This window comes from Macrobrachium rosenbergii, chromosome 12 (assembly GCF_040412425.1).
Source record: "Macrobrachium rosenbergii isolate ZJJX-2024 chromosome 12, ASM4041242v1, whole genome shotgun sequence".
NCBI lineage: Eukaryota > Metazoa > Arthropoda > Malacostraca > Decapoda > Palaemonidae > Macrobrachium > Macrobrachium rosenbergii.
In genome coordinates, this window is record NC_089752.1 from 112,836,130 (window position 1) to 112,864,128 (window position 27,999).

Genomic DNA, 27,999 nt, shown 5'->3' on the forward strand with positions numbered 1-27,999 from the left:
AGCCTGCTCCCTAATAAACTGGCAGTCAATGTCTACCTGCTCTCTCTTTTTTGCATCCTCTCACGTGACCTTTCTGTGACTGTCAGGAAGTCATTTGTGCTAGCAGTCTTCTGAATGACGTGGAAAACCATCCTAAGTGGGGTATCCTCAACTGAAATTAGTATCTACCTTGCATCAGTGATATACGATATGGCAAGAATGAAAATGACTAGGCCAATGCTAACGAGCCATACCCAAAGACCAGACAGTTCGAGATTATATCAAAACAAGGGACCCATCATTCTTGGCAAGGTAACTTGATGCTAAGAATGAGAAGACTTTGCTGGTACATGTTAAATTCAGCCCCTTTATAAGGTGTTAACAAGGAGATAAAGAAGATTGCTCAGATCCTAAGATGGAATGATATAGAGAAAGGCTTCATGCAAAACTTTCAGAAGTAGACCCAATTCCCAAGATGTATCTGTGTTAAATGTTATCCACTTCATATAGCTTACAGCCCTACTAAGGATTCTTAGACACTGGGGGTACCGGGTTCAAAAGAGTGTACCACATTTTTACGAGTTTTGATGGTAAATGACCAAGAATTTATCTAGTTGAAGAAGACCTTAGGAACACAAGGATCACTTGTATTGGACATCATTCAGAAGGATAAGGTTCGGATGAACAGAGCAAAGGAGCTAATGTAGTCTTCTGTAGAAAACACCAGCCAAACTTTCAAAGCATGAGTCATGCGGAATGCTGTTGCTTCAGTCTTCTGTCCCGTGGACATTTTTAAGGATCTTGAGAGCTATAAGGAATAGTCTCATCAATACTGAATGCGTACACTACTAATGCTCTCCGTAGGGGGGTCGTGCCATCATTGTACCTTGCACTCTGTAGTATACACATTACTTGAGGATCTGCCCCTAACTGCAACCCCCTTCATTCCTTTTACTGTACCTCCATTCACATTCTCTTCCATCTTGCTATCCACCCTCTCCTAGCACTTGTTTCGTAATGCAACTGCAAGGTTTTCCACATTTTACACTTTTCAACCTTTTCTACTCTCAATTTCATTTTCAGCGCCGAATAACCTCATAGGTCCCAGCATTTGGCCTTTAGCCTAAATTCTATATTCCATTCCGTACAACCAATGTTGTCAAGTCAAAGAATGGAAAAAGATACATGAGGAATCAAATTATTTTTAGCAGTTGCAGGTAACATGCTTAGCAAATTATTTGGCCGCTTTCCATAGGCTCCATTTCAACAGGGAAACTCAGTTAGCACCTTGAGTGTTGTGCCACAATAACTAGGGTGCTCATTGATTTGCAGACTGTTTCTTTTTTTTTTTTTTTACTGTTAACTAAGAAAGTGTGGACCTTTCCTATTGGCTGTACAGCATTACTAATGTTAGGTCTCATAGTGAAGAGCGGCTGAAATAGCCTACTACTTTTATGTACTACAAAACACCACGCGCCACTGCCTTCATTTTTTTCTCGATTTAGTGTTGTTTACGTTTTGTTTATGTATTTAACACCTGTTTTATTGATATCTATGTGTTTTTCATTTGCTGTTTTATTCTCTCTGTTTTATCTGTCCCGTCATGGACTCTATTCTGCAGGATCTCGCTTTGCTGACTTACGTTAATGACCCTTTAGTTTTGTCTAATATGAGTGTTTACTCATATTGATTATAATAAGTTATTGGCCCTTTACGCTTGTCTTCTATGAATGTTTGCTCATTTCGTTGTAATTTGATAAAAACAATGAGATTTTTCCTAAGGTGTACATTCCACAAGAAGAAAAATGACGTAAAATCTCTTTACGGTTTAGTAATAATCGCTTCTTCTTTTTGAAAGTGTTATCTTGGACTCTCCTGGTTAGTTGAAAGACCTTGATAGTTCACTTGAAAACTTGAATCTCGATCGATCTGTTGTTTGCCAATGTTTTATTTACTTAAACTGTATCGTGACTTAGTGCTTCCGGTGTAAATGTGTTAGATTTCTCTAGAAACACTAGACTCTCTCTCTCTCTCTCTCTCTCTCTCTCTCTCTCTCTCTCTCTCTCTCTCTCTCTCTCTCTCTCTCTCTCTCTCTCTCTCTCTCTCTATATATATATATATATATATATATATATATATATATATATATATATATATATATATATATATATATATATATATATATATATATATATATATATATATATATATATATATATATATATATATATATATATATATTTCATATTTACTGTAGAGGAAGGTTTACGTGTCTGTTAACTAAAGGAGTTTTGTGGTACTAATTCATCTATCAGTGGCAGAAAATAACAATGAATGATCTTGATTTAATGTTGGTTAATAGCTGTTATTTGTTGTGTTTAGTACTGGTTAAAAGACGAGCAATTATCATGCCAGGTATCTTCACATCTTTATGTGCAGTTTGATCGAACGCCAGTTTTTAGGTGTTATCAAGGTTGCAATCTATTTCCGGGCGTAACGAAATTTTAGTGGATATAAATCATACGAATAGAAGTGAGGTAATTCTCCAGAATCAAATAAGTACCCCAAAAATCGATGATAAGTTTGTGCAAGGTTTATGTTCTTTTTCTGTCTTTCATTACTTTCATAGGTCAACGAAACCAGCTCCTGTGCGTTTTTATGTACGTTACTTTCCTAATTACAGCTTTCCCCATTCCGTCCAGTTATGCGTGAAACCCTTAAACTATCTTGGAAGTAGTTTACAAAATTACGCGCTAGACATTTCGAATTATATCCAGTGACATATCCGGTTGTTGACGCATGCGCTGTACATATAACGACAGAACTTTCCCGATGTCTATCGTCCTTGGTCATTTGTAGACTACCTGTAGTTCATTACTTGTGCCCCAATAAATGTGGAAAATTAAGATGAAACCGGAACGAATCATTGAATTGCGTAAAGGACCAAGTATTCTTTTGATTAGAAAATTCAAGGAGATAACGTTTAGCTGTTATTAGGTGAAGCCATGTGTTAAAAGGTAGGTTATTTCATAAGTCTTAATTAGAAATGAGAAACCAGTCAGAAGTTAGTGGTTGAGAGGCATTTGTTTTTTTTATTTTTTGCGTGTATGGTCTGAAAGTACAACAACCGTGGTTACATTAAGCATATGATAATGAAACTATACACCCCCCCAACCTAACTTGTGCATTGACAATCAAGATAATGTAGTTGCAACCGAATCTAACCACACCTAACCTAATTTAAGCTAGCCTGGGGTGCTTGGGCCTTAACTTAACCCTTTACCAAACCTAACTTAAGAGCACTGTAAATTGAAATAATAGTGTTGCAACTTAAGCTAAACTGACTTGGGCTATATTAAATCTATCCACGTATTTTACTCGTTTTGTGTTTTCCCCCCTCCCAAAACCCCCACATTCCCACTGTGGTCCTTGGAATTGTAGTAGATGAGGGGTTTCTGTAGATCTAAAACTACTCATAACAGTATGCGCCTCATTAACATTCAAAGCACTCATTAAAGCACAGGAAAATCCTTAGTAATTGTGGAATGCAGGAGGCTAATGGTAAGAGTTAAATAATACCAAAAAGAATGTTAATTTTGTCTGTTAGGCAATGGATGGTTCAAGGGTGTCTGGAGGAGTCCGTCATGAGAGAAGACGGTAATTCTAAGCCGGCTGTCCGCGGTGAGCTAGACCGTGGCAATTGGCGATTTTCTATGTTATTTTACTTGCTTTACAAGAATTTAAAGTAATATTTTGTCGGCTGGCTGTAACTAAACTTTAATTGACCTTTGAAGACTACACGACTTGAATTACCAAACGCAGGGTAGGTCTAAGTCGGCATTCCGCGGCAAACCCCATCCCCCCTCCCCCCCATTGTAACCAGTAAACACCTCTAGGGTACGTTAGGTTGGTATTTTTACGGGTGTTTACTGGTTACAATTTTGCCGTATTAGCTATGGAGGGGGGGGGGGGGCTTGTCGTGGAATGCCGGCTTAGACCTACCCCGCGTCAGGCAATTCAAGTCGTGTAGTCTTCAAAGGTCAATGACAGTTTAGTTACAGCCGGCCGACAAAATGCTACTTTAAATTCTTGTAAAGCAAGTAAAATAACATAGGAAAACGTCAATTGGCATAGTCTAGCTCACCGCGGACAACCGGCTTAGAATTACCGAGAAGACAATATTGTTTTATTCATTTAACCAAATGTAACAAGGTGCTGTTGAATATTATTTTGAAGGGGTAAACTGAGCTTGGCACTATCAGGCTATCAACACTTACTTTTTGAAGGTGTATGATTGTATCATATGAAGGATACAAACAGGTCTTTGTTAAACATTGTCAATTTTATGGATCATGAAGCTGGAGTTCATACCGCATGTATTTTTGCATGCACCTGCCCAGTTTCTCCCTCTCGGTTCTTAATGAATTGCCTGTGATGATATAAAAATTTAGACTGTTTTAACCCCAGATGAAGAAGTCTGCTGTTAGGTAAGGCTTGGAAAGTGCCTTGGTTTAACATCCATTCCAGTGTTTTGCTTATTAATTTATGGCACTTTAGGTGAGTGCCAGGGTTTTGTATGTGGATGAACGTCCACCCCTTAACCCACTAAGGCTTGATGGCCCAGGTTAGGTTAGAATACATCCCTGTACTTGGCTGTCTGTCTTAATGGCAGTCTAGGTCAAAGTCTTATTCAGGTAAAGACCAAGTGCCCTAGGTTAAGGAAGGTTAGGTTAGTGTAGCATAGTTTGTATTTAACATTCAGGTTATGTTGTGATTTATGCAATAGTTACCTTTCTGACTTGTGCATTGCACAGTCTTCCTACAGGAACTCCCCATATTGTGGTTATGTGATGCTTAATTAACATTGTTGAGTGGTTGTGAAGGGTTTCCTCATAATATATGCACAAAAATGGGTAATCTATATTTATTTACTAAACTCAAATACACCCAAGTTCATGCAGACATGTTCTGTAGATATGTTTGTGATAGATAGTAAAATGAATCCAGAAAAAATAAAATAGGCATAATGTGTCAAAACTGTGGTCAGTCAGAAAAGTCCAGTACTGTACTGTACAGTCTTACCAGTGGGTATTGTTTAAGGTCATTACCATAAATATTGTGTACAAGTATAGTTGTTAAAACTTACATTTTGTCATATCATTTGCAAGGAATTCATATTGATGACATTTCATCATATCCAGTGAAATTCCATGATTGCCACTGGGAAACTGGCAGTACAGTACTTCATAGATGAATGGAACATGGGCAAATTGCATTTATAGGAAAATTAACAAAGGGAAAGCTACCGTACATAATATATTTTGCATATTTGCCCATGAATACCACCAAATTTGTTATGCTAAGATACCCTTAAAGCAATGTAATATTAATAAGTTGACATAAGAGTAATAAAAATATGAAAAATATTCTCTTGGACAATCTCCCTTCCAAATACTGTAGACATTTTCAAAAGGGCATTATCCTTAGAGACAGAAATGGTACTTAAAGGTTTAATGTTGATAGCAATAAAATGCAGTTATTGTAGGATGTGATGATATCACCTTGTATGTTATGGTACTTTTTCACATACAGATGTTAGATCTAGAGTTTAAGCTGATAAATGTCAACTTTACTAAAATAGTTAAGGGTATTTGAAGTCGCTGCCTGTCAGCGTATAGTAGTATGTAAGTAATAGCTGTGATGTTGCATTTATGACTTCAGTGGTTGCTATGTGAGGACATATCAACTATTTATTTCTGTATTTCTAATATATAGTGTCTCTGTAATAGTATTTATTTCAATTTGTATAAAAAATGTACTTTCTATCCAGTATTTCTGGGAATGCTTGCCATTCTTTGGTGGTTAATTAATTTTTAAATTTTTACGCAGCATTGTCATTAAAACACTGATCATAAAACATTATACAGGTACAGTACATACTCATGTGATTCATTTTGTTAATAGGCCTACCTGTACTTGTATGTGATTGATTCAAATAAGTACTTTTCAGTGATCTTAATGGATAACATAGCATTAGAATATTAGTTCACTTCCTGTTTGGATTGAACCCTTTCCTGGTTTTAGTAATTAACAAAAGTGATTAGGTTGATTGTGAGCGGCTTATCATATTGAATGTTGTGTATTCACTGTCACACATGTGAATCATGTGACCATTCTTTTTTAGTTAAGCAAATGATAAAGCTTACAATATTATATCACCATTATGGGTCACTTACTTTTTGTTAAGCTTGGTCTGTGTGCTCGGGGAAACTTAACTAGTCTGTTCCCTGTCCCTACTGTGTGACCTTGAGTTGGTAACTGACAAAGGAAACATGAACTACAGGACATTTAAAATGGGTTTACTTACTGGCATGCATTCTAACTTTAGTACAAAAGCAAAAATGACCAAAGGTACAAGGCACAGATTTCAGTACTGCAACGTGGTGTTAGGGAAGTATTTAATGCAGATTAATAGAGTAATACAGCGAAGGAGGGAAGTATGAATTTAAAATCTTTATTGGTGAGGATAATTCATATATTCTGGTGCTAGCAGAAGCAGTTGCATGTCTCACGAACTTTTGCACTCTTAAGTTCAGAGGCTTGGAGGGAAATACCAATGCTCAGCCAGTTAAGTTGAAAATTCAAGACGTGATATGCCGAAATAATGCTAATGAGTGAAGAGAATTGTCTAGACAAAAAATTAAGAGTTGCATTCTATTTACTTAGAAACTTCAAGGTGACTGTTGATTAGTCAACGTTCAGAGGAACACACCAGGTCCTTACTTCCTTTCACACCTCACAACACTTTGGCAAGGACCTGCGAGCATAAGGCCAACTTAATCTAAACAACCAAGTAAGGGCCAGAAATGCCAAAATGGCAGTAACAGTATCAACAAAATCTATATAAAGTGTGATGGTACACCCTTCTTTAAAAGAAAAATAACAACCAAATTATGATACTGTAATATGACAACATAAGCCACGTCTTAAAATGTGGGTTTTCTTATCAGTGGGATTGCATTTAAATAAAAAACAGGGAAATTACTTGCATTTATTTAATGTAAGCTTTTTATTTCCTAAAAATTAAGATTAGAAAAATATGCATTTCTTCCAGAGTTCAAAAATAAAATTACAGTACTGTATATGGAACATGTAATCAAGTCGATGTTGGTAATTCGGTCATTTTTATCTGAACAAAGGTATGCAGACTGTATGGATGTGAACAGCTTAACAAACTGATTTGCATCTGGCTGAAATTTACATAGTACAGTGTCTTCAGTTTTCATTAAGACAGTTTTTAGTCTCCAGCTTTTCACATTCTTCAGGACATAGAATGGTTTACAGTCTAGCTTATATTTACATGATGCCCTCTATTTTCATTGACTGATTTTTTTGGGGGGGATTGTTTCAAGCTTTTAACATTCATCAGGACAGGTCCCTGAAAAAAAGAGAAGTGTCAGTACTCATTACAGATAAAGGTGCAGCAGAAGTTAACTGTTCTACCGAGATAGGAAGCTTTACAACTACATAAGTAAACTATTAAGTATAAAGGCAAAGCTTCTTTAAATGCATTAGGTGCTCTACCACAGTGATTCCTTTACCCAAGTAATAATCTCACCACTGGAACTTTCATAAACACCAAAGATGATGTGTGGGGGAAATCAGACAGGGAGACCAAAGAATATGACAAATGATAGTGTAATACGATGTCCCAAGTATTGTTGTAATAGTGGTAATTGTTGTTGTCGCTGTCACTGGCATTAGGTACTGAAGTAGAGAAAAGGTATCAATAAGTAAGTTTGTAATAATTGAGTAGTGTATGTGTATTGGGGTGTGCCACATCAGTGCTGGTGGGATACGACATTGTGTAACAAAGTCTCCGAGGTAGAGAACTTCCTAAAGAGGTTTTGTAGGTGAGCAGAGTTAGTGGAATCAGGTAAACAACAGTGGGTGGGAGATGAAGTCTTGGCTAAAAAGAAAAGGCAATGAGAGGTGTCTAGTTCAGAGAGGAGTAAAGCAAAATATAAAAAGATATGCAGTACATACTTCATGACACTGGTTGCTGGAGTGCCATTTTAGCAGTACTAATTTATTAACATAAACTGCTGCTTGAACTTTAAACATGCTCCTGTTATTTTATAAAATGTCCAGTTCATACTGGAAACTGCTGCTTGAAATTTAAACATGCTCCTGTTATTTTATAAAATGTCCAGTTCATACTGGAAAATGGTCCCAACTGGGTGATTTGTGATTTCAACAAGGAATACTTCAACTGCCCTTATGCAGTTTTTCAATACAGTAATGTTGCAACATGGCTTTTCAGAAGATACATTAGTACTGTAAATCAAATACTCACCATATCATGGTGCAAACAATATTAATGTTTTGCCACTTACCACATTTTCCTTCTGGAAGTAAGGCAGCTGTCTTGTCGGCAGATGCTGGGTGAAGAAAATCTGCAGAAAAAAGTTATATGGCTACAGAAATTTGTTGTTTATTGCAAAATGAATATTTATTAGGTATGGATATTGTGAAATGAATTGAAAACCTAAATGATGAAAAACCTGGAGATAAAGCTTGTAACAGTACAGTAACTGTTTAATATGTGACTTCTTCAGATGATATTGACAGTCAAATGAAATCCATCTTGAGATCACTACAAATTAAGAGTAAGATCCTCACTACAGCTAAGAGCAACTAGTGTACTGCTAGTCAGCACAGTGGGCCTGTTATGCTGTGGTGGTGAACATCTTAACTACCGTTCATTATCGGTTTTTCTAAATTGAAAATTTTACAGAAAATGTGGATTGTGATTATATGGGAAATTCATGTTATTATTGATGATAAATTTTTGGCATCTGAGCCTTACCTAACAAAATTTGCTGCTCCCACTAATTATAACTTGTCCTCTTGTAAATGAAATACCATATACAAGTGAGAAAATGTGAAACATACTTTAGCATGTAAGGTACTCGTGTTACATCTACAGTATTGGTATTTCAAACATTTCTGGAAATATTTTTCTTGTGCCATGACTGTTATCTGCTTAAATTTCCAAATTGTCTTTGTGGTGTTTTTTAGTATTGTTCTATAACTCTAGTTGTCTATCTGTTGTATTTATCCTCTATTGTGGTTGGTAAATAGTATCATTCATGGGGCTATGTAAACTTCACCCAGGCCATAATGATGTCATGCACATTGTGGATTATATATATTTGTACCATGGGTATATTTTTTTATGTTTGGTATAAAACTGAGTGAATGTTGCTTGAATACCTTTGTAAGGTGTCTTCATTTTTTTTAAGTTTTCCCAACCTTATTAGGATTTGAAGAGTATTTTGAAACCTAAAAACTTAACTTAAAAAAATAAAAAAAGCACTTTTTGATAAACAGCTCACAGACGAACTTTTCACAAATGCAACAGGTACTGAATAAAAGCTAAAAAGCTTAAGATTACTATATAATCCAAAACTGCTGAAAGCTGAGAAATATACTGAAGACTGACAAATACAAAAGGAAAGTTCAGTGCAGTACAGCTGAGAAGGAAAAACTTGTGATTAGCAGCAGGACATATATAAAGTATCTTGCCCTTAGACTAAATTCTCCTGTCTATAAGGAGCCTAACAAAAAAGAACGAATGGCAAAAACAAGATATAAAAGCACTGCATAATTGATTCTGAAAGTAGAATAGAAATATACCATACCTGGAGTGTTGCAGCAGGAAGTGAAAATTTTAATGATCATTACAATTATATGTGGTATACTGTGCACTTGTTATATTTTAAGGATAAAATTCCTGTGGAAAGTGACAAAGGGTTTTTGTGTGATCCATATACTGTACTAAACTCCGTAATTAGGGATTTCTGTTCTTGGTGGTTTTAAGAAATTTCCTGCATGGGCTTTACATCAAATGAGAAATCCTTAGTGATAGCATATTGCCTGAGTGCCCAGGGAAGCTCTTTTCTAAGAGATGTAAAAGTTGGTAAAATCTCTCATGCTGATGATTGCTGTTGCTCTAGCAGAATCTTCAAAATTCTGGCCAATGGTCATATTCTAAAACACTTGGAACCTGCAGTATTCCCGGAACATCTATATAGGCTGAGTAAGGCAAGTTTAACTTCTGATTTCTCCTACCATGATCATTACTGGTCAACCTTTTGCTATCTTCAAGAACTCTTGAAGAATATCATGTTTGGATTTTACATCTCTTAAGGCTTTGGGCTGGGTCTGGTAGGCAATTGTTATCCAAATTCCTCCTTTAGTTTCCATCATTCTCTCAGGAAACTTAATTCTCTTAATTTGACTCGGTCTGCTACTTTTACCTTACAGTTTCCTTCAGTGATGTGCTCTTTCTATCTTTTTTTTTTTAATAACATTCTTCCAAGTCCATTTTCTCTTACAGTTCACTTGCAAATGATACTGTCATTCATAGGTCCTATCTTTTTCTTTCTCACCCATCTTTAAAAGGAAGTCTTTTAAAGTCTTTAGTTAGTGCAGTGCTGCTGGTGTGTACCTGTGTAGTGTCTCTTGAATTAGGACAGTGAATCCTAGTTCATATGAATACATCAGCTAATTTCCTTACTACGACTTTTGGAAATTGACCCTTTCAGATTGAACAGGATTTTGTTTCTTGAGGTAAATGTGTAGTGCGTTAAGAGTAGATCACAAGGCCTGCCAGTTTGCTTACTGGAAGCTGCTTGTACTTTTGAAATGTTGAAATGGCATGTGCTGTACTTCTTCTCCTGGTAGTTATTTTGAATTTTTTGGCCATATAATTGGGTACGTATTCTTACTTCTTGTTGGTAATCATGCACTCTTCTAGTTGACACATTAAAACAAAAGCTTTGAGTTTTAACTGACTAACTCTATTTCTTCGAAATCAGATCGACTTCAGATTATGCCATAAAGCTGCCCAATTCTGCTTGTTTTGTGATTATTTAAAGTAATGCTCTTGAGACTCCTGGCTAAATTTTGTAACTAGTCCCTAGGTCTTGTACAAAAACAATTCAGGCTTTGCAGGACAAAATTGTCACATAGTAAAATGATCACTGTTGCCCATAGTAGTAGTCATGAATAGAAGGAAATTGGTCAGATCCTTGTATTCCTTTTGTTATAGAATCATTTAGCTTCCCATACAATTTATCGTTAGAAAATCATGTTCATTAACAATATTGCTGGCACAGTCTCACTTAAATTTAATAGCAGGAAATGATTGAAAATGTGGATAGGCTTACATTCAATTGTTGATTGTTGATCAGTACCCAGAAATATGAAATTTTATACTATCACTAATAGAAATATGGTTTGTTAATGTAATGAAACTTGAAAGTACATGAAATGAATAACTTCGTTACTGTGATCCCAATTTTCTGCTTGTTAATTTGTATGCCATAGATAAAGTTATCTACTATAAAAACTTATGTAGAGTCTACATGGCATTAAAAAGGTAAGAAAAAATATCACCTCACTATTCTTAGCTATTTAGGCACCCTTTTGTTTTTTGTATTGTATTGTAACCTTTGTATTTGTATTGTAACCTTTGTATTGTAACAAAATTTAGTTTTGTCTACAGTAAAGCTTGTGTGACAGTACTGTATTTTGTTTACTTGGAGAGAAAATGGATTCACACAGATGTTAACTTAGAATGAAAAGATGTGAAGGAAAAGTATACAGTATACTGTATTAATCTTGCCCAAAGACAAAAACAACAAGTCTGTAGACCATCTTGAAGGAACTGAACAACATGCATTCAGTATGCTTTAATTGCAAACAGCTGTTCAAGATGAAATTGTATTTACTGTAACACATTAGCTATGATCATCATGAGTGTTGCAGGTGTATAGTTTGATTTTTGTTCTTGTAATATATGATATAGCTTGGTGTCAGTTATGGATTTGATGTCTATGGCAGAGAAAGTTCTCAGGATCAATGATGGTTCAAGTACGTACAGTATATCAAAATTGGAGATTAGGTTACAGAGGGAGAGAATGAAGCCACATATAGGAAGTTTGACCTAATAGTTTTGTGCCAGACAGTCATATGCCGAAGACCAGTTATTCTCGGAGGTCTTGCAGAAAAGATGACCCAGGTACTGTACTGTATTAGGGTACTGTATCCAGTAGATCTTTCATTTTGAGAGCAACATGCTGATCCTAAAGAGAAATGGACTGAGGGCATTTTAAGTTAAATTTCTGTATAATTCAGTGATAGTAGAATTTAAAGCACTAAGAAGATAGTTTGAGGAATTAGAGTGCCCACTCTATATTATGATTGATTGAATTACAGTGTGTATCCAAGAGTTAAGTACAAGATTTAGTAATCATGTAACTGTAAAAATCAAGAGCCAGCTAACTTGCAAACTTATTGAAGAATTGTGCTGGAGCATGATCCAGATGCCTTACTTTTGTTTTTAGTTAAAGGAACCTTTCTGATTATTTGGGGAGGGAACATTTGATAGGAGGTAGGCTAAGAGAGTAGGCAGATAGTAGACTTGGAGTTTTGGGTTTTATTTGTTACATTTGTGACAAGCAAAATTTCAGTCACCTTTGAATAACCCAAGTCTGTCTCTTTTGTACAAGCTCAGTCAGTACTGGTTAAGTGGAGAATTGTATGGCTCCTCTGCAGACTTGCCTAGCTGCACTGGTACGACTAAGCAAGGAATGCTTTGCTTAACTTTTTCACTGCAGAAGACATTCTTAGAGAGCTTCCTGCAAAGTAGTTCCTACTTCAACTTTGGGCCTTATCATTGCCTCAGGGGTGGGTGAATATACAATTTATCTCATGTAAGGGGGGCCTAATTAACAATGGAAGGAGAAACCTGTATGGTAACAATCCTTTGTTACCCCTGATCAGTTCAGTGTTTACACCCATGCACCAGAAAGAATTTTCCTTCCATTTCTCTCTAGTATCATGCTTTTCAACCCCCTCATTGTTTGCAGCTACAGTATAACCTAGACTACATGAGAAATGAAATTCTTGCCTGCTTAAAATCTAGGGTCTGAAATGGTGTCTAGGATTAGCAAAGGTGACGAATTAGGACTGACATAAACAGTAGGTTTGTGATGAGAAATTTTTTGTTTTTAAAAAATTTCAATTTATCCATGTATTGTTCCATTTATTTTCACACTGTTTTTTCCTTTCAAGGTTAAGTGTGACATACCTAAGATTGGACTGGTTTGGATTAAAGTGTTTATGCCTACCTGGCCAGACACTGGACCTTGAGTGGTCACTCAGCACTATCACAGTGGTATGTTAAATAAAATTTATTACACAACTGTCAGTCACTGACGTTTGAAGTAGTTATCTCCCAAATCCATCAATCGTAAAAGACCTTACTATGTGTGAACCAGGCCCAGTCGCATCAAATTAAATAATCTGTCTGGCATCATTCTTGTTTACTATATGCATGGAATAAACAAAGCTAGTAACAAGGCTTATTACAAACAGGTTGGGATTTAATTTGGTAAGTTGGAAATTGAGTGTGAATCCACTCCTAACTTGTCAACATGGTTAAGTTAAAAAACCAGATAGCCTAAGCAGAATTCAGTATTATTCGGAATTTGGGGTAGCTTAATTGTTTTATAAGTTACTTTAGATTATCATATAATTTTTTTGCATGTTTTATGAAGGTGACTTTTTATAACAATATTCTATAAATAATTATTCCTACACAAATATATGCCTTTGTACTTGACATAGGAGAAGATTGCTTCAAGCATTAGCTAGAAATAGCCATTCAGACTTAGTAAGTATCTACCAACAGGTATAGGAGAGCCCACACCCACTTGCCAATCTACACTCCACTTTGCTTCTGCTGTCGTTGTGTACTGGTATCTTTCTCAGCTCTCTACCCGACTCTGCCAATCAGCCCTGTTATTCAGAATAACTTCTGAATGTTTTCTCTCATGGTCTTGTTTGTCTGGTTGTATGGTTTATGGTGAGTAATAAATTCTGAGTATTTTCTTTCATGTTCCTGTTTGTCTGACTGTATGTTTGATGATGAGCAATAACAAGCAGACCCATCATTCACTTAAGCTTGCTTCATCTAAGGAGAGGGAGCCTGTGGTATTCATGAAGTGTTGTTAACAGATAACCAAACCCTATAGAAGGTGCTTGTCCTCAGTGGAAATAGAGCTTCATTCCCCATGTGCTTTCTGTAGGAAGTACAGTGTGACTGGACTAGTTCTTGTTCTGAGTGTCAAGAGTGATTGTCAGAACAATGTGTCAGAGAGGAGGAAGGAACCTGAGAAGTTTTCCTATGTCTTCCAAGGGTAATGCGCCTCTTGCGACACGGTGATTTTTGGCTTCTTCCTCCCTCCTTCCAAGTTGCTGCCCATTCTTGCTATGCCCAAGGGGGTAGCTTCTTCCTGGTGAGCAAGTTTTGGTAGAGAACCCCCAAAGGGGAGAGGATAGTCAGTGGCATTTCTCTCAAGCCTTCCTTTCATTCAGGGGAGAGGGTTTCCGCCAGCAAACCCTACTTTTCTCTGGAAGGAATGAGCCCTCATGTACTAATCTGATTTCTTTTACAGGTGCATGGGAGGCTGACAGGCTCAGGGAGTTGTGGCCATCCCTGAGTCAGTCAGGGAAGCCTAGTATCTCTGCTTTCCAGGTCACCAATCCTGCAGGAAGGTGAACCCCATAAGCGCCTCAACTGTGAGTGTGACAGCTTCTGTGGTCGCAGTGTCCTCTTGTCAGCACTGACCTCCACCGTCTCCTCACTTTTTACTTACAAAACTTCCAAGCGGAGGAGGAAGGCTGCTGCTTATATTAGTCCCTGCAAGAAGCCTTAATAAGGCTTTTAGTTGTCTGTCTTCCTCTGCAAAGAAGACTCGTGGGGTTCACAGTAGTGTTGCTTTGCACATTGCTGCACCTGGCGCTCCAAGAATAGGTGTGACCGATCCTGTTTCCCAGGGTTCCACAAGGCTCTTGCACACTAGTGTTAGCAGTGCTACCTGTACTAGTATGGTGCACATTGCTAGCAAGGCCTAGCATGAGCAGGGAAGGAGAGAGAGCAGGTATGTACTCGCCTTTCCCCACCTGCCCTGCTTCAAGAGTGGTGTAGGGTTACTGGAACAGTAACAGAACCTGTGGGGTTCAGTCACCCAGAGCTATCAAGATGTTGTCCCCCTTGCTGCCTCCCTCTTTGGTAAAAGCTTTGGCTGCTAGGGGGCTTTTGGCACATTCGATGGACAGCCCCCACCCACTGCTTCACTCCCCAGGTAGGGGCTTTGTCTTGACCCAGCCAGGCAGGGATGCCAGAACCATTCACCTTTCAGCATCACTCCTTTGGCTGCAACCGGGAAGTGGGGGTCTGATAGGATCAGGAGCATTAGCGCCTTCTTCCAAGCCCTTCCACTTGGGAGGCATTTCTCTCCTGTAGAGGGCACAACTGGGTGACAAGAAGCTAGAGGGGACCCAAAGATCTTTATCCAAGGATTTGGATACACCTGTGGTGCAGAGGCTCTTTCAGGAGATTATTCAGCTCATCTGTGAGCAGAATGGCCTCAAGGAAGAGACCTTGGTATCTTCAGCAGATGCTTTTACCATGATTGAGAGGTATATGAGTTCCCAATGACAACCTAGGCCTTCGATTGGATTGCTTTGGTCACAGATTACAAGTGGGGTCTTGGCTCAAAAGAATTCCATGGTTTCTGGGCAGGAGAATTTGCTTCAGTCCAGCCAATCTTGTAGGTTACTTCCTCCACCTCTGACCTGCCAGGGGAAGTGCTATACTCTCTTGGACAGTGTGGTAAACTACAGGTTGACCCTACACTTACACAGTTGTCCCTGATCTGTTGCTGAATCACCTTCAATTGGATGGAGTCATTCCAATGGACTGTCCTTCAATGGAGGGAGCTACCATGGAGTCCACTGCCAGAGCAGTGTTCCAGGTAGCGTCACAGACTGACCTGTGGTCTCTTGTCATGGCGAACCTGGCATCTGTTGTGAGATTGAATACCCTAGCAATGAATGCCACATTCAGAAGACTAGTGTTGCTTGTAGGTACAGAGATTACCTACCTAGCCCACCAGTCTTCAAGAGACAGGATGAAGTGTTATCTCAACTCTCACAATATGTTGGTTGTTGTGACTATGTAATGGCCAGTGTTTGTGTATGAATAAATTATTTTATTTTTAAATTTCAGTACTGTGTATTAGGACTACAGTAATTGGGACCCTTTACCATTTGAGGTCTGATGTGGTGAGAGGGTTTGCCCTGATGAGAGTAATGGAAATTGTTGGTACTCAAGCAGCACTGTTGGCTGCTATTTGTGGAAGGATGTAGCACAGTGCCATATGGTGGAATCTATAGTGCAGGCTGTGAGTGCCTCAGTAAAATTTATAGCTGCATTGCTAGTGCCGAGTGCATAAACATTGGTGGTAGCCATATATGTAAGCCAGGTTTTACTGAATAGACATTTTTAGTTCTTCCAGTGGATATATCTGTGCAGGTTTCTCCTATTCTAACGATTGTGTGCTGGGACCTAGTAAGTAAAGTGATTCACAATATTCATATTTTGCTGAAATTGCCCAAGTGAACTGAAATAAGAGAGAACCTGGAAAATTGGGGTTCTAGATTGATCAGGTTGTTTAGGAAACTTGATTATTGGTCAGGTAGGTTAGGAAACTTGGTTATTGGTCAGGTAGGATTTAGTAAAGTATTGTCTATAGGAATTGGAAGTTAACACCCTGTATGTACTGTAAATTTTGTAAGTAAAACTATTAGTCAATACCTCTGCAGTATAGGTTAAAAAGGGATTGTTTGATTTTACATCCCAAGACTGTTGAATTAGTCTCATTGCTCTTGCTCTGTACCCCTCAGTGTCATAAATTGTCCCAAAGAAAAAAAAAAACACAATATAATTGGAACCCAGTGTGGGGTTTGTGTATTGAGAGGATGGCGAATAGTCAACTTCAGCAGTTTTAGAGGAAATGATAGTAGTCATAACAGTGAAATAGTGGGATAAGGTTGTTGGAAGAATAGATGGTGAAGGGAGTAGTGAAGGCAAATAGAGAAATTTTTGAAATTGAGGTAGGGTAAAATAAGGCAAAAATCAAAAAAGGGGGATGGATTACAGTGATGGCAGAGGGAACTAGAAGAGACAAGGAAATGCCTTAGGAGGGTGGAAGCAGAGAAGTAAGAGTTAGAGGAAAATTAAAAGTTAAATAGAATGATGAAGGAATTGATAGGAGAACAGATTAGGGAAATGAAGGAATTGATAGAACAGGTTAGGGAGTCAGAAATGCAGATGGAGGAAGAGATGGAATAGATGGTTAGTGATGCTAAATTAGGAATTAATAAGAATGAGGAAATACAAGGGGCATGAGTAAGGGAGTTAGTCAAACCCAGAAGTGAAAGGTTTGGATGAACAGAAAATAAATGTAAAGGGAATGGATGTTAAAGGTAAGGATAAAGGTAAGGCTGAAAGTTAAGAAAACAAGTAAAGCTAAAAGGAGATGGAGACAGTTTATAAAATGAATGGAAGTCATGATTCTTGGTATATGCCATCGAGTGAGGATGAGGGTGCATTCAAGAGTAGTGAGGAAAGTGATAGTGCATTCAAGTGATGGAGTGAAAGAAATACTTAGAAGTCTGTTGCTTGGGGAGGTACCAAAAATTGGGAAATACTTGCATTGAATATCAAGTGACAGAGAGACAGATTTCTCTAGGGAGTATGAGATATATAGTGTGTGGAGAATTATGGTTAGAATAAGTGTTGTTTTCCTCCACCGGTCACAAAAGAGATGGAGGAACAAGCAGGTTTGGTTGAACCAAGCAAGAGTGAGTGGAATAGCCTGAATTTATCTGTGAGAAAGCCAGATGAACGTTTACCAATGTGTATTTAATCGTAGGAAGGTGGATGAAGTAACAGTGAAAGATTGTTTTCTGATGCATGAAGTGTCTGTATGTTTAATATGAATGAAATGAGTGTTTAGCAAGTTGGGTTTGATGAGGGGATATTACCAGATACTGATAGCGAAGGGAAATGCACCTGTGACAGCTTTTTTGGAAGCATTATCAATTTAAGAATTGTCGAGTTTTGGCTTACCTAATGCCCTTGAAGCTTTTCCAACATGCTACAAATTTGGTGTTGAGTGAGTTTCCGAAAGAATGGGGGATTATGTTTATCGACAATTTAATTTTGAGTAATACTGGTGAAGAGCATGTGGATATTGTAAATGCATTATGCAAGCTTGAAGTAGGTGTAAAGGTAAAACTGCCTAAGTGTGAATGGTTAAGGATTGAAGTAGAATTTTTAGGTCATATAGTGAGTGATTCAGGGTGAGGATGATCAAGAAGTTTGTAGTTAAAATAAAGGAGTTTCCTTGGCTTCGGACAGTTTGCAAGTTACAAGGATTTTTAGTTGTAAGTTCATGAGAGGTTGTTCAGAGATCACCAAGCCATTAACAGTGTGGACTGGAAAGAGACAGTATGGTGCTAAGGTTAGATTAAAGAATTATAGAAGCTTATGATAGGTTGATAGAGGAAGTGGTTAAAGACATTCATACCCTGATTACAACCAGGATGCACAAATGCCCAAAGTGTATACTGGTGTGAGCTCTTATTCAGTGGGAGGATGTCAGATGCAAATGCAGGTTGTGAATGGTTGGGAAGGATAGTGTGACGGCTTATATACCGTAAGTAAGGCAGAGCAAAAGCATTCAACGAACGAGAGTTGGCTGGAGTGAAGTTTTGTGTAAAGACCGATCATCAACCACTAGTTATTTGCATCATATGCAGAATCTGGATAGTGGATTAATACAGGCCATTGAGGATTTGAGTGAGTTTGATTTTGTGAAGTATGTATGAGGAGGAAGGAATGTGATAGCTATGTCAAGAAACCTGAAAGTGGGAAAGGTAGTATGGAAGAGAATATAAATCCTGAGCATTTACCTAAGGGCTTGGTTGTACTGAAAGAGAGTACGGGAGGTGGTGATTAGTTGTTTGAAAGTTTTTTGAATGGGTTGAGGGATCTGGTGAGTGATAGTTTAAAGATAAAGGTTTCTGACACTAAATGATTTGAGAATTGAAGTGATGACAGAAGTATGTAAGAGGCCTGAATAGAATGGAGTGCATTAAGGCATGTAAAGAAACTGAAAACTGTGTGAACCTGGTGTACTTCTGGTACAAGAAGTACTGTTGATCACAAGTTATTTATGGTATGACTGTATGTGTTCATTATGGAATAGAAAAACCTGCAGTATATCAAGCAATGTGTGCGTGTGTGAAAAGTGAATATGTATTGCATTTGCAATTTTTGAGTTGGGTACACTACAATTGGGTTGTGGAAAAGGGGTATGAATGTATGGATGATTTTGAGGAAAGACAAGTTAATTAAATGAAAGTGGGCGATATGTATGGGAATGAGTAGTGTGGGTTAGTTGATGCTGGAGCATGAATTTTGTTGGTAAGTGCCAGCTTGGGTATGGAGATAAAAGTATACATGGAATATTGAGTGCAGGTGTAACAATATGCTTTGCATGGGCTAGGTAATGGGATGTGTCATGGGGTGGAAAATAGTTTGTTATAAGTTAGGTGAATAGGTGAGTTAGAGGAGGTTAAATGTGTTCGTGGTTGTGCATGATGACCAAATGCATGTCTCTTCTTGATTGGAGCGAACTTTTTGAGAATAGATATTGCAGGTGATGTAGGGTGTGGTTGTAGAAAGATGGGCAAATAATTTCACATATGCAGATTGAACAAGTGTGTATGGCACATTTTGTATGGCTGATGTATGTAACAGTGGGTGAGATGGTTCTGTTCAACTCTTGAGGATATTGGAGAGATGCAAACAGTTTGCCCTTTAATACGGGAGCTGCATTAGTTTGTACACTTTGGGATTCCCTTGAGTGATCGGGGTGTTATATTACAGGAGTTTCGAAGGTTTAGTCATAGGTTTGTGTGGTGTCGAGGAATATTGTACAGTATTTCGTTAAAACATCAGTGGGTGAAAGTATGTATGTAGTGGTGTTTTCAGTTTTTGGAGCTATAGGTATTTGTAAAATTGTACATGATAGATGTGGACATAAGGGGAAATATAAGCTAATAAAATGTATGAAATAACATATATTTAGTCCTTTTTTAGTGAGGACTGGTATGGATGTGGCAACTGTGCGAAGCTTGTCAAAATGGTGAATACTGTATTGTATGAGCGAATGTATTCAAGCCCCCTCCTATTATGCAGTCGAGTATGAAAGAGCCGTTTGGAATGATTGTAATAGGTTGTTGTTGCCAGTGTTTGAGAGTGGGATATAGGACTGGTGGTTATGATAGACCATTGGAGTAAGTTTGCTTGTGCAGTACTGTACCAATAAGGGATAAGAAAAGTGAGACTGTTGCAAATGCTGTAAGCCAAGTAATATTCTTGATGTGTGAGTAAGCCAAGGAAGTTGTGATAATGGACCTAAGTTCACTAGGAAAGTGTTTTAGATCATGCTGAAAAATTGGGGCCAGAACACATGTATTCAACACCATACGTGTGAATGGTTTAGCTGAAAGAACAATTAGGACTTTAAATGAGATGTTGCCTGTGGTGTCTGATAGGGAGAATGAATGGGATTTATATGTTGCAGAAGCTTTGTGAATGTATATGTAATGTAAGCATGTACAGGAGTATAGGAATTTCCCCATGTAAGTACAGTATAGTATATGAAGTTTGAAAGATGTATTAAATTTCCAATGTGGTTAGCCAGGGATGAAAAGGATGTTTGGAGAAGGGCACGAGTGGTTCGTAAGTTATGGAATTGGTGAAAGTGTTTAAAGAGCTTGTAAAGAGAGGAAGACTGACTGTGAATAAGTTTAGGGAGAAATGTGAGGGACCTTGTTCAGCAACTGAAGTTGTTAGAATCTGAATGTGAGGTTGGACGTATGTGAGAGATTAGGGCACATCATAGTCAGTTGCGTAAGTGGTGGAACTTCCGGAATATTTGAAAGTCATCTAGTGAATGAACTTTATGAATGGGGATGGATGATGAGACGAAAGAACAAGAGGAATCTTTGTTGGGGGGGAAACAGTTGGTTTTAATAGAGACAGTTGAGGCTAGGAAAAAGAGGAAAAAATGTAAACACGAGTAAATGGAGATTTACGAGAGAGAGATAATAAATTAGATCAGACATTCAGTATATATGAATGGTTTCTAGTAAGAAGGAAGAAGGCTCTGATGTCATAGATAATGAATTAGATAGGATGAATATTGTGCTATCTGAACTTACTGAGATTGAAGAGTTTTAAGGATTCGGAGAAAGTAGTCCAGTAGTTAGTTGGGGAATTTTAGAACAGTTAGCTAGATATCAGGTTGGACTGGATAGTAGTGGTAGGACAGATCTAAGTAGTAGTATACTAGTAGAAAGTAAGCTTGATAACTCGGAAAGTAGTAGGGATGGAAACAACTAGTATTGATTAACCAGTAACCTGTATACTAATCCGTCATGTGTGACAATATTTCGCTGGACGTAAATACAATATAAATGCTAGGGCAAAGACATTGTAGACCCTGACATGGCAGGCCTGTGATCAAAATCTGCTTTCTCCTGCGATGAGTTACACAAGAGGAAAAACCATGCTGTTGAGAGAGAGAGAAATTCTCTTGCATGTCTTCTAGGCAAATTTCTCAGTCACTGTTATTGTCACCTTTCTTGTATTAATATCATTCTGTATATTGTTATGCCAGCTTTCCAGTAGTGTATGTATAATTGTCAATCAGATGTCTTGTATCCATCCATATGTAAATTTATGTCTGTGAATTGTGGAGTGAGAGCAAGGAGGAATGTTGCGACTACAGGCAGTCCCCGGTTAACGGTGGGCTTGGTTAACAGCAATCCAGTTTTATGGGGCTTGTCTAGCGATGAAAATCTGCAATTTTTGGGGCCGAAAATGGCCAGTTTCTGCTTATTGGCGCCGATAACCGAAAATCGGCGCCGATAACCCCCGAAAATCGCCGAAAAGGCCCCGAAATCGCCGTTTTTCGGTTAGCGGCGATTTTCGGTTATCGTCACACCCTCGGAAACGGAACCCCGCCGATAACCAGGGACTGCCTGTATATTGACCAGTTCCATTACTCAGGGGTCCAGAAGTCTAGCAGATGCAGTGTCCCTTACGTCCAGCAAACTGGAGGTGTGGGGTCATCCTTCTTCTTACCCTGTACGGATCAGGCAGATGACATTTCCAGGTTGGGCAAACCTGAGTTGGTTCAGAGTGCCCAGGCTACTTCCCACCAATGGGTAAGTCTCCTTCCTGAAGAAGGTTGGGATTTTAAAAGTAATTTCTATTTTTCCTAACATACAAGCCTGACGTTCTTGATGTACATGACCCACCTCAACCACCCCTCTCATTCTGCCACCTGGGCCAGGCAAAGTAGAGTGCAGACAAGACAGATGGGTGGGGCTTTCCCCTACCTGTTGGTAGTTACCTACCTTGTCATTAAGCCTGAATGGCTGCTTCCAGGTCATGCATGAAGCAATCTCCTCTTTTGTAAAGAACTTGAGGTTTGTATATTAGGAAAAAACAAATTACTTTTAAAATTTGATATTTTACCTGATCATCACATCTTTAATAGCAGTCCCTATGTCGGTTCAAAGGATTCTCATTTTATGATAGTAAACCTTAAATGTACTTAGACCTTTACTGTAATTCCTGTTCTGGGCATTTTTTTAACATTATTTCACAGCAACTGTTAACTGGAGACTGCAGTGTGCGCAGACATAGACAACACAAAATCATGCAAAGATTTCAATTTCATGTTAATTATAATTTTGCTGTGGTTTTTCTTATTTCCAACGTATTTTATATTTTAGAAAGAGAGAGAGCATTGTACAGTATACTGTGTTCCCAAAACTGCATGTAACTGGCTACCAGTTATAAAATGTTGTGCACACCAACACCGACAAAATGACCTCGCAGATATGAGGTGCTGTAGTTAATTGCTGTGGCTTCTTGGGTGCGGGTGGTGAATGAGTGGCATTACAACTACTGCAGTGTCTTTGTTATTCCACATCCATGAATGTGAGCTTTATATAAGTGATGGGTTTGTACAAAGTCATTTTAAAGTTTTTAAAATTACTTGAAATTTGCTTGCAGTTGTATGAGCAATATAAATTTGTTCACAATTTTGAGACTCAGGAGAGAAGTTTTCTGTGGGCATTGTTTAGGATGTTATGTATAGTATTCATGCTGTATTTCATTACTCACATTTACTGTGACAAATAATTTTTATAGTATTTCTATAAGTTAATTCTCTTTCACAAGTTTTCATATATTTTAGTTAATATGAGAAAATACTCAAATGGGAATGATAAATGTCCGGTTGTAATTGAATACTATACATAATCGAATTACTCTTACAGAGGTGTTTTACCCTTTGAAACCAGACACAGTATTAAAAGTTCTATTAAACTAAGCTGCCTCATAAACTACAAACAAGACAAAAACTACTTTTGAATGTAATACAGATTACTACTTTATTTAACATAAGGTAACCCACAGGAATATTTTACTAGTTTCCTCTGTACTCATACGTTCACAGGCGACCACATACCCAAGTACCAAACGAATAAAAGCACTGAATGTACATACAAGGAAGAAATAGTGAGAAAAGATGTGGTTCACTATAGAATTTCACATTCCTTATCTTCTCTTGGTAACTGTTTAACTAAAACAGGGTTTTTTAAATACAATATATTTGCATAATACACAGATATGTACAATGGTAAAAATATATTAACATTTCTATTTAATATTACATGAGAGCACCAGGTTCACATACCATTATCTGATGACTACCATTGTCATCTTTAGCACATAAAATTAAAAATCAAGGGAAAACTATTTTGCTGTTTAGGCATGCAACACAACATACCCAGGTCTTGTAAACATCCTTATCAAGTATTATGAGATGGGTGGCGTAGTTTTAGAAACATAAACCATTTTTCTTTTGTAAACGAAATCTTTTAGTTTACTCAGAAAACTAAACTGCCCACTATGGTAGCATGGTGCTATGCAAGAGATGGGTCAACAAAATCAAAAGCAGTCTTGAATCATCTCAAGTGAGGTGCATCTTGAAAAGTTGAAACCCCTTACTGAATGACAATTATTGTTTGCTGCATTAGTTAGCTAAAGCATATGCAGATTAAAATAATCTGTCTCTGGAAGGATGGTTCTTCATGGAAGGCAGGAGCTTTGTATTTGTGGAATACAAAAATTATCATCAATATGGGCATATGGACCAAAACAAAAAATGAAACCTCAACCAAACTGAGAATGGAACTGTGATCTGACATTATTGATTTGGTTGTTCTCTGTAAGGTCAATATTTGACATGTTTTTGGGTGTCATTGCATTTCATTATCTGTTCTCAAATTATTTTTGATCAGGTGTTTATAATTCTCTTAGGCAAATTTGCAGTTCTAGATATAGCTTAATTGATAGTTTTAGCTGTTAAATCATCTAGATAAATATATTGTGTACTGTAGCCTCCTGTGAGTAGAATAGTAACAGTACACTAGCTGAGAGAGTATGAATGTTTAAGTGAATGCTGTATTATTAATACAGTTTGCTATGAAAATTTATATTATCATGAACAGAATGTATGGATTCCTAAGGAGAAGGATTTGCCATCTGTCCCCTTTAGCTGGAAAGCCTCTTAGCATAGACACCCCTAAAATCTCATAAAACCTCTCTGTAAGCTCGTAGGGATTTACTCAACTTCCACAGAAAGCCTAGTAGGATAAACATTACATTAAATGATTTAAGTGCTTCAGGTAAGCTTTTGACGGTCAAGTTTGCACTCTCACTTATACAAACCTCCAACCTCACTACTGTTAATGGTACAAATGCTATATTAAAATTTTTTTTTTGAAAACTTGAAGCCAGTGGCTTTTAACTTTCTCTTTTGTTATGATTGTTTTGAGAAGTTAATGTGTTCTGTTTTTGCCAGATATACTGTACAAGCTTACAAAGGAATTCAGATAACTTTGACTCTCAAGCTGTTCATCCGAGTATTGAGGTTTGCTTCAAAGTTGTAGATTCAAAACTATAATCATCTTTAATTACAACTGCTGTACAGCTTCAGGAGTATCATGATTTTGGAATATGTATAACATCCATACAGTCAATTTTAGTCTTTTCAGTACACATTATTGTTAGCTTTTTGTTATATGCCTGAAATGTAATATGCTCATGTCCATAATTTTGATCAGCTACACCTTGAATCCAGCATTTTCATTTATTTTCTTTGCAATTTATTAAGGAGATATAACCTTCATATAGCATCTTTTGATTCCAGCAATGTGTAATTTTGAATATCAGCTCCAAGAAGCACTGTACTGTATATAATACATAATCTTGTTACAATGAAGTTTGGGCTGTAAAAGTTTTGCAGTACTACATAACAAGGAATGCAGGAACCAGTATCCTTAAGAACTGTTTGAAATTTACAGGCGAGAAAGTTCAGTGTTTGTATACCTAGGAAATCACCTGAATATATTCAGCCAAAGTCCTGTAGAAGTTTGCATTAGGAGTGACGGGAGACTAGGTATTACTTCTGTTGTAATTAAGATGTCACAACAAAAATGAAGTATTGTGGACAAGCATACCTTTGTATACAGATAACTTGTAAGGAAATTAAAGATACAGAAACTTGCAGGTTCAAGCAAATGTGCCTTTAGTGTTCATCACACCAAATAAGGACCTAGCATCAGTTAAAAGAAATTTTGCCCGATTTCAGACATGAGTCTGCCATGAGATTCCATGTGAATGAAACTAAGTAGTAGCTGTTGAATGACTTTTAACCACATGATAATCAACCTTCTAGCTTGTCCTGTTGTAGTTCAATGAGGAATGCACCCATGGCTGAGTTTGAGACAGTTAAAAAAGTTTTCTTCATCTCTATCATGGACTGAGTTATCCAGACAAAATGTTATAGGTTCCTTCCTCTGCAATTGGTATACAAAGTTTCTGGGTGTACATAATATTGATAAACAGGAATTGCAATATGACAAAATTCCAGCAACTCTCTAGAAAAGGTACCACAGATAAAAAATTTGATATAAATGTAACTGCTAGTCACCACATCTGCTACTAGCAATGAATAGATAATTCCAAGAGGAAAAGTCTGGTAGGTAACTTTCATTGACATAGAATGTCAACTTCATTCAGGATATTTCAACCTCCTCCAGTACAGCCCCCAGTACAAAAAAGCAGAATTTACTACTCTGAATACTGGAAAGTTAGCATATCATCACTATATTGAATTTTGTTTTGTATTTTACTGGGTCCTTTTACTCTCTAAAACCTAGGTGTTGTTACTGTGAGAACTAAGGCTTGGTAAATATGTGAAAGTGAATAAAAATAACATAAGCCTTTCAAAGCTGGTAATGATTACTTAATTTTTACTTAATTTTTTTCAGTGCATGGGATTGATATGTGATTCAACAGCAATGGAAAGAGTGCAGATTGTGAGGTAGTAGAGGTGTATCCAGAAACTGGATCCAGCAGAGTTCCTGACCAGTACTGAAGGGAGAGAAGATTTATCCCAGATTTTTAACATACATCGAGTCCAACCCAGCCTGATTCAACCACCATACCATGTTGAAAGTACTGCTGCTCATCCAACCTGGCCTGGAAACATCTCTCACACATTATCTTCATTGTGAAAGAAGGAAATGCTGCCAGTGGCACAAGCTTTCAAATGATTGTGTTACACAATTAATTTGTCCAAAGGACAGCCTGTCCCACAATAAAAAGGATGATCATTCAGGAAATGATATACACTTCCAGCAGCAAGATTTCGACTAGTGATAACCAACTAACCAGCTAATTCTTATGTCAAGGCAACATTGGTGTGTTGATGATTGAAGATCCCTACATTTCAAGTTGACTTGACCAAGGCTGTTTTCCAAGGCCATCGAATTTATTCGAGAGGGAGGCATCCTCTAATCGCCCTCACTTCTAACATGAAGGATACACTCCAACCACAGAACCATGAGATGTATTTGGTTAGTACCTTTGCTGGTGAGGACTGAAATGTTACAAAAGATTGATGACAGGTTTAGGTAAAGTGTTTCAGCCCTAAGGTCTGTCATTGATGTTGTGATGGCAAAGTTACCACTGAAATGGTACAGCAAGAGTGGAATACGTAAATAATGTGGGAGGAGTTGACTATTTTGATCAAATGAGCAATTAAAATGGCTTTCAAGCTAAGACAGACAGCAGAATGAGGTACTATCCCTCTTTACAGCAAGTGCTGAGCAGCCACATGTATTTATGAAGTTCATATGATGGCCACTTGAAATAATGGAAATAATATTGGATGCACAAGGCCCCCATCAAAAAGATAATCATGTACAAGACTCTCAAGACTTGCTTTGATTTCTGATGAGACACTGCTAACATCGCACTGTATTAGCTAATATAGCATATACCATAAATAGTGTACTTTGTATGGAAACATGGTACTCTTAACAAGACAAGAATTCTTATTGCCAACCTTAACAATATTCAAGATTGACAGGAGTCATGATGAAATAATTCATCAACAACAATGCCATAGCTGTGCAGAATGAGCTTCAGAAAACAAAACATTCAACTAAATCTTAGTTGACAGCAGCTACCTTCTTTTTTGGGAAAGAAAGCTACCTTCTTTTTTGGGAAAGAAAAGCACTTTATACATTTCAGTCATTTGTCACTCATTTGCCACTTTTGTCTCCAGATGTACCCTGGGGAAAAATGGAACACTGGATATAAATTCTGACCAGTTTTGCCCTTTGTATTTCAAGACATCTTCAACAGGGCTTGTAAACATAGTGGTAGAAATTTACAATATTTATGTAAGAATGAGTACCAATGAACATACAGCTGGTTGGAACAAAATTTTACTCTGGTAAGTGGAAAAAAAATGAGCAGTTAACTCCTCAGTGTCTGAGGTCTGTACTCCGTTTACAAATCAGTTTAAGAAATTTACAATATTTATGTAACAATGAGTACCAATGAACATACAGCTGGTTGGAACAAAATTTTACACTTGT

The 27,999-nt window shown here is 37.5% G+C and overlaps 1 protein-coding gene and 1 long non-coding RNA gene across 14 annotated transcripts in view; one reads left to right on the top strand and one right to left on the bottom strand.

The window, feature by feature from the left end:
• Positions 1 to 2,754: 2,754 nt before the first annotated feature.
• Positions 2,755 to 27,997, top strand: LOC136843899 (uncharacterized). Its single transcript, XR_010854716.1, has 3 exons — positions 2,755 to 2,996; positions 13,123 to 13,225; positions 26,383 to 27,997. It is a non-coding gene; the product is annotated as an uncharacterized lncRNA (long non-coding RNA).
• The window catches only part of LOC136843898 (high affinity copper uptake protein 1-like), a 220,073-nt gene continuing 199,091 nt past the window's right edge, over positions 7,018 to 27,999 (bottom strand). For 12 of the 13 annotated variants that reach the window (XM_067112787.1, XM_067112789.1, XM_067112783.1 and 9 more), the window contains 2 exons: positions 8,376 to 8,435; positions 7,018 to 7,417 (listed from right to left, as the gene is read on the bottom strand). In XM_067112787.1, coding sequence (XP_066968888.1) covers positions 7,395 to 7,417; positions 8,376 to 8,435 — 83 coding nt within the window. In that variant the 3' untranslated portion in view covers positions 7,018 to 7,394. The remainder of the gene's footprint in view (positions 7,418 to 8,375; positions 8,436 to 27,999) is intronic. The other variant, XM_067112788.1, reaches the window with a different exon arrangement.